We start from the raw sequence: 12,341 nt of genomic DNA on the forward strand, positions 1-12,341 counted from the left end.
AAAAAAAAAAAACAATACAAAAAAACAAACCTCATATTAGTTCTGATAGGGTTAACCACCCAACAGCCTTTTCTTTTTTTTTTGTAAGCAATACAGGTAACAAAGACTTGACAAATCTTATATCAACTTACTCTGTTAAAAGTTTGTACATGTAATTTCTCCCACACCCCAGCTTGAATTAAGCTGAAATTGTGCACGGTTATTTCTTTTACTTGACAAGACATAAATGAATTTTAAAAATAAACTAAAATAGTTAATTAACTATTGGTAAGCAATTCAGCAGCTCTGTCTGGGCAATTGGCAAATTGTTCGCAGATGGATTTTCTAACAACAAACTTAGTTCAATATGAACACAATCATCATTACTTGGTCCGGAATCAGGACAATCATCACTTGGTTTAGACTGAACACAATCATCATCACTTGATCCAGACTGAACACAATCATTATCACTTGGTCAAGACTGAACACAATCATTCTCATATGGTCCAGACTGAACACAATCATTATCACTTGGTCCAGACTAAACACAATCATCATCACTTGGTCCAGACTTAACACAATCATCTTCACATGGTCAAGACTAAACACAATCATCACTACGTTGTCCAGATTGAACACAATCATTCTCATATGGTCCAGACTGAACACAATCATTATCACTTGGTCCAGACTGAACACAATCATTATCTTTTGGTCCAGACTGAACACAATCATTATCACTTGGTCCAGACTGAACACAATCATTATCACTAGGTCCAGAATGAACACAATCATTGTCACTTGGTCCATACTGAAAACAATCATTATCACTTGGTCCAGACTAAACACAATCATTACCACCTGATCCAGACTGAACACAATCATTATCACTTAGTCCATACTGAACACAATCATTATCACTTGGTCCAGACTGAACACAATCATTATCACTTGGTCCAGACTGAACACAATCATCATCACTTGGTTTAAACTAAACGCAATCATCATAACATGATTTAGACTAAACACAATCATCATCACATGGTCCAGACTAAACACAATTATCATCACATGGTTTAGACTGAACACAATCATCATCACTTGGTTTAAACTAAACACAATCATCATCACATGGTCCAGACTAAACACAATCATCATCACTTGGTCCAAACTAAACACAATCATCATCACATGGTCCAGACTAAACACAATCATCATCACATGGTCCAGACTTAACACAATCATCATCACATGGTCCAGACTGAACACAATCATTATCACTTGGTCCAGACTAAACACAATCATCATCACATGGTCCAGACTGAACACAATCATCATCACATGGTCCAGACTAAACACAATCATCATCACTTGGTTCAGACTTAACACAATCATCATCACTTTATTTAGACTAAACACAATCATCATCACTTGGTTTAAACTAGACACAATCATCATCACTTGATTTAGACTTAACACAATCATCATCACATGGTCCAGACTAAACACAATCATCATCACTTGGTCCAGACTTAACACAATCATCATCACATGGTCAAGACTTAACACAATCATTATCACATGGTCAAGACTAAACACAATCATCATTACGTTGTCCAGATTGAACACAATCATCATTACGTTGTCCAGATTGAACACAATCATTCTCATATGGTCCAGACTGAACACAATCATTATCACTTGGTCCAGACTTAACACAATCATCAATACATGGTCAAGACTAAACACAATCATCATTACGTTGTCCAGATTGAACACAATCATTCTCATATGGTCAAGACTGAAAAAAATCAGTATCACTTGGTCCAGACTAAACACAATCATTATCACTTGGTCCAGACTGAAAACAATCATTATCACTTGGTTCAGACTAAACACAATCATTCTCATATGGTCCAGACTCAACACAATCATTATCACTTGGTCCAGACTAAACACAATCATCATCACTTGGTCCAGACTTAACACAATCATCATCACATGGTCAAGACTAAACACAATCATCATTACGTTGTCAAGATTGAACACAATCATTCTCATATGGTCCAGACTGAACACAATCGTTATCACTTGGTCCAGACTGAACACAATCATTATCACTTGGTCCAGACTGAACACAATCATCATCACTTGGTCCAGACTGAACACAATCATTATCACTTGGTCCAGACTGAAAACAATCATTATCACTTGGTCCAGACTGAACACAATCATTATCACTTGGTCCAGACTAAACTTAATCATTATCACTTGGTCCAGACTGAACACAATCATTATCACTTGGTCCAGACTGAACACAATCATTATCACTTGGTCTATACTGAAAACAATCATTATCACTTGGTCCAGACTAAACACAATCATTATCACTTGGTCCATACTGAACACAATCATTATCACTTGGTCCAGACTGAACACAATCATTATCACTTGGTCCATACTGAAAACAATCATTATCACTTGGTCCACACTAAACACAATCATCACTTAGTGTAGAATAAACACAATCATCACTTATTGTAGAGTAAAAACAATCATCACTTAGTGTAGAGTAAACACAGTAATTATCACATAGTTTAGACTTAACACAATCATCATCACTTAGTGTAGACAGAACACAATCATCATCACTGGTCCAGACTGAACACAACCATCATCACTTGGTCCAGACTGAACACAATAATCATCACTTGGTCCCGACTGAATTCGATCATCACATGGTTCAGACTGAACTCCTTGTCACACAGATTTTGTTGTTGAATAATTTTAAAAGTTACAGAGGCTCGGTTCCGATTGAATGGGCAACTTTCTAATAGATCTTGCCTTCAGCCATATTTCTGGCACCATCAGTAGTCACTTCAACTAATTTCTCAAAAAAAAAAAAGAAAGAAAGATCCTCAGTGATAGTTGAAAGTTCTTTAACAGGACTTTGCTAGTGGTGGTCCCATGCATGCTCCTCAAGGCTACTAATATCTCTGTTATCAAAACTTTATACGATCTCGGGAAGAGATTTCAATATTTTGAGCTGTATCATATGTCGGTAGACTCGTTAGCGGCAATAGAAAACATTTCGAAATCTAGTTAGCCTTGGTTAGTCTATTGGTTTTGAGTATACATATTTACCCATATATTTTACTCCCCTAGTAAATTTCATGAGAAACGTTGACAGCTTCAACTGCATTCTTCTTTTCAAGACTCATTTCTACCCTTTATAATTTTTAAACTTGTCTGTTATTTTTTTTTTCTTTGGTCGCGACCCAACCATTTTGATGTCGGCCTACCGACCATTTACTCGATTGCTCATGTAGCCAGTCCGCCCCTGAATAGCACGAACAGTATGTCTCCCATCTGTCCGGTCTTGGGGGCTATCTCCTCCCACATACTTTCGTTGATGCCCGTGGTTCTCGTGTCTCGCTTGTAGACATCTCTATAGGTTTGTAAAAACTACGTCTAGAGATCCGATCATCAAAGTGCGGCTATTCTTTAAGTGGTGTTTTGTTTGAAACATTGACAGGGGCGCTCAAAGGAGCAGCAGGAGGGCGCAGGTCACTAGGTCCATTACCTGAAGAGGAAGGAGGTAAGCGTCAAATGATTAATTAGGCTCATGTTTATTTAACTTGCTTCATCAACTGCTATTCTTTGGTAATAAAGTAGCCTACTACGTTCATCCCATTATTCTGTGCTTCTGTTTCAATAATTTCATTTGCAAGCAAAAAAGTTTTATCTTTTATTTATTCGTAGGACGTTTCTTTAAAGAACGTTGGTATGTTTACCCTACCAATTACATTAAACGCTGGATCCGTGAGTCATTTTATGAACACACAGTTACCTAATTATGGAATCGGAATACTACAGAAAGATTCTTGGCATCAGATGGAAAGACCGCATCACAAACAAAGAGATTAAAGAAACTGATCGGAACTCACCTTGACCTGCTAACTACTTTAAAAAAGCTACGGTTATATTACAAGCTCTGCAGGGCTTACAACAACCTTCCTTGAAGGAATAAAAAAAGGAGAGTCAGACATAAAAATCGACGGGAAGACAACAGGGGTCAAATCATTGAAAGTGATTCTAAGTTAAAAGACGGAGAGGACTGGAGAAAGACGGTCAATAGACCTTCTGTTGCGCCTCAACAGTCCAGCAAAGTAATGAGATAGGTGATGCTGAAGATAACATTACAATATAAACTACAAACCATATTCCGGTGTAAACATACGCACATTGTCGTCAGATAGTAATCATGGCAGACTTTTGCGTGACAAAATATACATCCTTGGTAAGACGAAAAAAAAAAATAATGTCTTTCCGGTTCAGTATGTTTGGAAATATATACAGCTACATCTAGAATTTTAAACATTTAATTATTTTTTTTCCCTTATGTGTTTTTTTGTTTGTTTGTTTGTTAGAAACGCCGTCAGTCTCGTTTTTTGGAGCCGGCCAAGGTCAGTCCGCTAACGCCATCTCACCGCTGTACTGGCCAAAGAGTGACCGTAAGTACCTAAACGCTAATTATGTTGATGTTTTTATGTAGCGTAATGGGTAAAGATGCCACAACATTTAGCCACGTGCTTCTCTATCTCTTTTATGCGAATTACGTATTCCACAAAGGCTGTCACGTGATACGTTTTTTGTTTTTTTTGGTTTTGTTTTTTTTCTTTTCATTTTTGTATCAATATTATCACGTGGCTAAATGTTGTCTGTTTACGATTGGCGAATGAGGCCCATATCCAAAACTTGAACCAAAACGGAGTATAGATAAAAACAAAAATACATTTTAAAGACACAAAGCCTATTAAAAAAAAAAGGCATAACTGTATTAGTTTGTAAATAGTTTGGATCAGCTGTAAATGTTTAATAGAGCTAGACTAACAATGACGCATCTGTGCTATCAGAAATATTTTTTTTACCTTTGCTTTTGTTTAGCGGCAATTTCATGCTTTTAGCTTTGTCAGTGAGCTATGATCCTATCACTTGTCGAGTGGGGGGTGAAGGGGGGGGGGAAAGGTGTATCGCTATCAAAGTTACCATGATTGCTTTTTGTATACATTGTAGTATTTTTAAAAGTCGTACGTTTAAATTTGAGCTCGAGAGCTTAAGCCTCCTCAAGTCGCTGTGCCTTCGAAGCAGTGGCGTAGCAAGGTATCCGTGGTCCCCGGGTTCAAAAATATCTTGGTGGGCCCCCCCACCCTCAAAATAAGAGGAAAAAAAATATTGAGTAATCTAAATGTATGGGTATGTTAACCAAAAGACATTCTATTACTTTCTGCTGTATGTAGAGCTTGCTGCTCATCTTTGTCAACATAACACCACGCAACGCTGACCGCGTTTACAATTTAATACTCGACAATAAGCAGTTCTAATTTCTCTCTTAACGGTGCACGCTTTCATGCGTTCTTTTTAAACTTTGAGAAACACAAAGTAATTTTGTGTTAACAGCTTTAGTACATCAAAATATCCGAATCATTCCTTGATGACCACCTTGTGGGACAAAAGTATTTGAGTGTACTATAAGCTGTGGTCTTCCTATTGGATTCAAGACGCGCCCCTCTTGAGATGCAGTGAGTAAAAAAACACCAAGTCCTAGAAATCTGCCACGTCTTGAAAACAGCTGACGGGATCATTAAGACCAAGTTTAAAATCGTGGTTAGCAAATTGAACATAATGCGCAAGCGGCTTCTTTTGATGAAGCGTTACTCGAAGACCATTAATTGTGGCCCTACTATCCACTTTTATTGGAGGTACCATCATAGCTTTAGTCACACAGTCTATTGGAGCATTGTTCCGCCACTTCTGCAGACGTCTGGTTCTCACAAAAACGAAAACCTGGAAATGACTCTAGAATTGAAGATAGCACTAGTTTATTTTAAAATAATGCTAATTTGATAAACTTTTAATATATCTTGAGTGCTCTTAGAAAAAAAATGTAAGGATTGGACCGCGTTATAGTTGTCAGAATTGGATTGCCCAATGGACCTCATTCACCAACCGTAAACAAACAACATTTAGCCACGTGGTGCTCTATCTCTTCTATATAATTTACGATCTCATGTTTAATTCATGATGGTTGTCACGTGACAGTTTTTTTCCCCGTTGTTTTATCAATATGATCACGTGGTTGCATTAAAACAGAAGAAGAAACACAATTTTATTTAACATCTCCAGAAGTGAAACAGGGGTGCACCTTATCTCCCTTCCTTTTCCTCCTAGCCATCGACCACATAATGAGTAGAGCAATGAACCAGACTGCCTTTGGTATTCCATGGCGTGAACAACTCCGATTGACGGGCTTGGACTTGGCCGATGACGTTGCACTACTCGGGGCTACAAATAAATGCATTACATAGATCGGGTCTCAAACAAGGAAATCCTAGGCCGAACTGGGAGTCGAACACTTAGAGAGGTTGTGACAGAGCGTCGCATGAGGTTTTCGGGACATGTTCTACGATAAAATGAACTACTCATACCAAGGGTTGCGATAACATGGAGGCCAATACGAGGAAAGCGCAAACAGGGACTTTCTCGTACAACCTGACGCCACAATATCATGGAGGACCCCAGAACAGTGGACGCCAGATGGGAGGAGGCTTCAGACATTGCAAATGACAGATCTTTGTGGAGACAGCTTGCCGCCCAATGCACCGAGTGGCAACTTGATTCTTTTCAATATTGTTAATAAGGTTATATATAATAAAGTTATCTATAGTTTTGTTTTCTGAAAAATCAAGTATGTTCAGGCTATTTCAAGGCTCTACAATTATAAATACTAGTTATCGTACTAGTTATTTCGTGCTACAAGTTAAACGCTAATCATCAACACTGATATTTGTAACAAAAACTGAGTCCTTTCAAATATTTCTTGTTCCGATATCAACATACTGAGGGCAGCATGTTAATAGGGCTGTTTCTTCTACCAATGGGTCATGCTTAAATGATCTAATATTCTTCTTTAGAAGGATAGAGCCAGCCAGCTTTGTTTGTAAAAATTCTTTCATGTGATTTTTCTGTAAGTTGCATGGCACAATAATGTCTCATATATTAGGGGTTACCTTTTTTCGAGTTTCTTAGGATGTAATTCTAAAGGAATGGCTTTCAAAGTACCTGTTTTTTGCGCTCTGCTTTTTTATAGTACTGGCTCATCGTTCCAATACAGGTCACGTGGACACTGTTGGAAGACAAGTACAGCTGACTTTTGAATCGGCATCAAAATTTTGTCGAATCGAAAAACGTATGCGTCTTTTTTTCTATAGTGTGTTTTTATTATCTAGTGCGAGCTCATTTAGCCTACTAACGGATCATGTACGTTAAATTCGTGTTTCACTCTACAAGCTTAGTCTCTGCCTCACATTTTGATGCTATCAAAGCATTGCTTGGAGGCGCTGTGGTTGTGCGGTAAAGCGCTTGGCTTCCGAACCGGGGGTCCCGGGTTCGAATCCTGGTGAAGACATTGGAGTTTTAATTTCGGGATTTTTTGGGCACCTTTGAGTCCACCCAGTTCTAATGGGTACCTGACATTAGTTGGGGAAAAGTAAAGGCGGTTGGTCGTTGTGCTGGCCACATGACACCCTCGTTAACCGTTGGCCATAGAAACAGATGTCTTTTACATCGTCTGCCCCATAGATCGCAAGGTCTGAAAGGGGGAACTTTACTTTTTAACTTTAAAGCATTTCTTACAATATTTACTAAAAAGCGACAACATGGCTGCTGCTAAACATTTTTTTCTACTCGACGGCACCAATCTCCCAGATCTTCTAAAACATTAATACATACTTTTAGTATATTTTTGTCTTCTATTATATACTGGTTAAGAGGGAACGAAATTATGTTCGTCAGGGAAAGTGTGGAGCCACTGGTTAGAGGTTTGAGAATCATCGTTCTAAGGATACCCCATTCAAAAGAATATAATTGCACGACACATCAGTTTAGCATACATGTTGTCACCGTTGTTAAAATTCTCTGCCTCACATTTTGATGCTATCAAAGCATTGCTTGGAGGCGCTGTGGTTGTGCGGTAAAGCGCTTGGCTTCTGAACCGGGGGTCCCGGGTTCGAATCCTGGTGAAGACATTTTCACAACACCGTTAACTAATTTTATTAATATTATTTATTAACCATTTTAGGATAGGCACCAACTAAAATCCTCGCGTTAAAAAGATGCGGTTTAATATTGACTTTTCCTTTTATTTTATCTACAGAAAGAAAAAGGCAGAGGATCTCAGAAAACGAGGTAACGATTAATAAAATATAACGTAATTTTTTTGTTTTTTTTAAATTAATAAAAAAAAAGTTTTGTGTTATTACCAATCCGCCAATGAACGAGCAAAAGTCAAGCCATGGTTTTGTTTCGATTCTAATAACATTTCAATAAATAATTCGTTTCTCACTTCAAAACAAAGTGAAAAACCTTCGACCTTCATATACCAAGTCTTATATGTCAGAAGAAAAGTTTCTAAAGAATCATTTTCGCTCTTTTTTTTTTTAAACCGAAAACAAACTGAAAATAAGGATTAATGAGATTCCTGATGCTCGCGGCTTGTCTTTGTAAAACTAAAATATACGAGATGTAATGTCAGGCCACACTGATAGCTCTTAGGTCACCCAGTTGTCCCGTCCTACGGGTCTACTAAATATTCCAGACTATAGTGCATTGAGCATATGTAAGCGCAAAGAAATTACGACATACTATTATGAAAATAACAAGCTCATATCAAGGTTAGCACTCGCGACCCTTTGAACGAAGCGTGAACTTTGTGTAGGGTTGCCAGGCCTGCATGCCCGTAGGAGTACAAAGAAAAGTACACTGGGCATATTAGTTTGCTTGAAAATAAATTGTGAATGTGATGTAGCTGTATTACATACATATTTCCCGGAAATAGAAACATTCTTGTACACTTTTGCTCCATAGTTTCAGCAGGTACTGGAAGCAAACCTGTACCAAGTTGTATAGTTATAAAGAATGTGAACTGGACGCTAACAAGCGACTTATTAGGCATCTGTTTTTAACTGTGAATACACTTGGTTTTACTTGTTTACCGTAAATGTCTTCAAAGTTCCATATGACATTGTTCCTCTTTCGTGGGGAAAACAGCACAATTTAGTGATTAAACAAAATACACTTGGGTTATAAAAACACAACACACTTGGGCCAGTAAAAACAACAACCCTGGGCGATCAAACACAACACACTTGGTTGATTAAACATCACACGATTGGACGATTAAGCACAACCAACTAAGGCGATCATGCACAACACGCTTGGGTGATTAAACGCAACCCGTTTGAGTGATTAAGCACAACACACTTGTGTCATTAAGCATAACATACTTGAGCTATTAACACTACACAATTAGACGATTAAACTCAACACACTTTGATGAATAAGCACAACACACTTGGGTGATTAAGCACAACCCCATAAAGGCGACCAAACACAACTCGCTTGGTTAAATAAGCACAACCCATTTGGGTGATTAAGCCCAACCCACTAAGGCGATCAAACATAACACACTTGGTTAATTAAGTACAAACACTTGGATGATTAAGCACAACACATTTGGGTGATTAAGCACACCCCATAAAGGCGATCAAACACAACTCGTTTAGGTGATTAAGCACAACACACTTGGGTGATTAAGCACAACACACTTGGGTGATTAAGCACAACACACTTGGGTGATTAAGCACACAACACTCTGTTGATTAAGCACAACACACTTGGGTGATTAAGCACAACACACTCTGTTGATTAAGCATAACACACTTGTGTGATTAAGCCCAACCCACTAAGGCGATCAAACAGAACACACTTGGTTAATTAAGTACAAACACTTGGGTGATTAAGCACAACACATTTGGATATTAAGCACAATCTTCTTGAGCTATTAACACTACACTATTAGACAATTAAACTCAACACACTTTGATAAATAAGCATAACCCAATTGGAAGATTAAGCACAACCCACTAAGGCGATCAAACACAACGAGCTTGGGTGATTAAGCACAACACACTTGGATGATTAAGCCCAACACACTTGGGTGCTTAAACACAACACACTTTCTCGATTAAACACAACCACTTGGACGATCAAACAATTAGGAGATTAAACTCAGCGCACTTTGATGATTAAGCACAGCCCGTTCGGGTGATTTAACTCAACTCACTTGGGTGATTAAACATAACACGCTTGGGTGATTAAACACAACACACTTGAGTGATTAAGCACAACATTCAAGGATTATAAATTGGAACCTACTTGAGCTATTAACCACAGCACACTTGGGTGGTTAAGCACAACCCACTAGAATGATAAATCGTAACATACTTGACCTATTAAACAAAACACGTTTGACCTATGAAACATATAACACTTGAGCTATTAAACACAACACAATATTGTGCCATTAAATATCACACACTTGGGCGATTAAACACAACCTACTTCGGCTTTATCAAACACTACACAATTGGGCGATTAAACACATCACATTTCGTAGGATGTCATTTAAAGCTAGTGGCAAGTCTCGATTTTCAGACCATCTTAGAAAATTCTCATGCACACGTTATACGACCAGCCATCCTTTTAGCAGTTTAGCAAAATGTCTATTTTTTTGTGAAACCAATTTTTCGATTTCAACAAATTACATATTTTGTTAGGTAACTTTGGTAATTGTGTTTGTATAGACCATTGTAGACAGCACTTGATAGAACATTGGTTGTAAGATTTGAGGAATTCTATGTTTATTTATTATTATTTATTATTATTTCATTGGCTGACTAGGTAAAGTGGGGTGACGGCCCTAGAGTCTTGTTTTTTGTTGTCAGGGACCGGAGTTTTGTGATGGAATAATACAATATAAGGCAGTTTTATATTAGTATAATCAAATAGTTCACCTGTCAAATTACTGACAGACTTGCTGCTCCACCATTGTTGTGAACTCCTGGCCTATGACTTTGACATGGTCACAGATATATCTAATAAAACATTAGGAATAATTATAATTGTAGAAAACGCCAACAAATGCTGAATTACTAAATATACATCAACTATAAAAACTGCCTTAAAAGAAGAAGAGGCAAACAGAGAAATCGATGGGAGGACAACATAAAAGAATAGGCAGGTCTGCTATTGAGAGAGGTTCTAAACAAGGCAAAAGACAGGGAGGAATGGAGAAAGACAGTCGGCAAATCCTGATTGGTGCCCCAACGGTCCAACAGACTAAGTGATAGATAAAGGTTAAAATAAAGTGTGGCAAAGTTCGCTTCCTCAGAGATTTCCAAGAATCAATGGTTGTTGGTTTAAAATTTTCCTTCATTATCATTACTGAAGCTTGAAAAATTATTCTCTGTGGACCAGTGAAACAAATTAAGTCGGAAACACTGGAGGAACTTACAAACATCAAATGCAAATGTGACTCCGAAAATTCTGGAATGAGACTATCATGCAAAAACCGAAACATACAAGGAGAGAAGATACGTGCTTTTGTGAGAGAAAAAAAATATTCAGGGCACTAGCTAGTCGATATGCCCGAATAATGGAATTTTTCACGCACCATGATCACCAAGCGTCCCGCTTTATCAATCGAAATATCTAGTCATCTTTGGGGATCAACCTGTGACGATTTCTTGTCAATTCAAACTTCATTGAAGTTTTATTGTGTTAAAGAGAATATTGAATCCTCTAGACCAGTGATGCCCAACATAATTCGACCCGCGGGCCATTTTAATTCCCAACACTCGTCTCGCGGGCCACATGAGCAAAAAGTTACTAAACGAAATGAAATTGTTCTGAAACTATTTTGATCGAAATCTGTGGGTTTAAGACTACATTAATTGGTTATTTGAAAATTATATTTTTTTACGCGTCATAAAATAGCTTCATTTCTTTACTTCCAATGTGAGCAACAGTGTAAGTAGCTTTATCAAAGACTCATTTTGTTGTCTCTTTTTGGTAACTATTCCCATGAATCCTCCAATCTTTTATTAGTGAATTTCCACACCTTGTGCCGACCTTTCGGTGGGCCGGATGGAACCACGCCGGCCCGCGGGCCGTACTTTGAGCATCACTGCTCTAGACAACTAAAATGTATCAATCTAAAAAAATGTTTAATAACCATTGTAGAATTGTTTAACCTATTCTATTTTACAGCAGGAGACAGGAAATTCAGAAGTTGAGGCAGAAAGGTCCTTTAGTAACTCGTTATTTAAAGATTTCATACATCTTAGAAGAAATTGCCATAATTTGGAAACTACCAATAGGGACCTGGTAATTGCGATATTATTATAAATATTTTAACAAAGCTTATATTTTGACTCTCTCTCTCTCTCTCTCTCTGTCTG

The 12,341-nt window shown here is 37.8% G+C and overlaps 1 protein-coding gene across 1 annotated transcript in view; it reads left to right on the top strand.

The window, feature by feature from the left end:
• Positions 1-2,800: 2,800 nt before the first annotated feature.
• LOC129923725 (uncharacterized) overlaps positions 2,801-12,341 on the top strand; it is a 14,529-nt gene continuing 4,988 nt past the window's right edge. The window contains exons 1-5 of the mRNA XM_056016188.1: positions 2,801-2,852; positions 3,458-3,580; positions 4,413-4,496; positions 8,198-8,229; positions 12,151-12,267. Coding sequence (XP_055872163.1) covers positions 2,801-2,852; positions 3,458-3,580; positions 4,413-4,496; positions 8,198-8,229; positions 12,151-12,267 — 408 coding nt within the window. The remainder of the gene's footprint in view (positions 2,853-3,457; positions 3,581-4,412; positions 4,497-8,197; positions 8,230-12,150; positions 12,268-12,341) is intronic.

Source organism: Biomphalaria glabrata, chromosome 17 (genome assembly GCF_947242115.1).
Source record: "Biomphalaria glabrata chromosome 17, xgBioGlab47.1, whole genome shotgun sequence".
In the NCBI taxonomy this organism is placed as follows: Eukaryota; Metazoa; Mollusca; class Gastropoda; family Planorbidae; genus Biomphalaria; species Biomphalaria glabrata.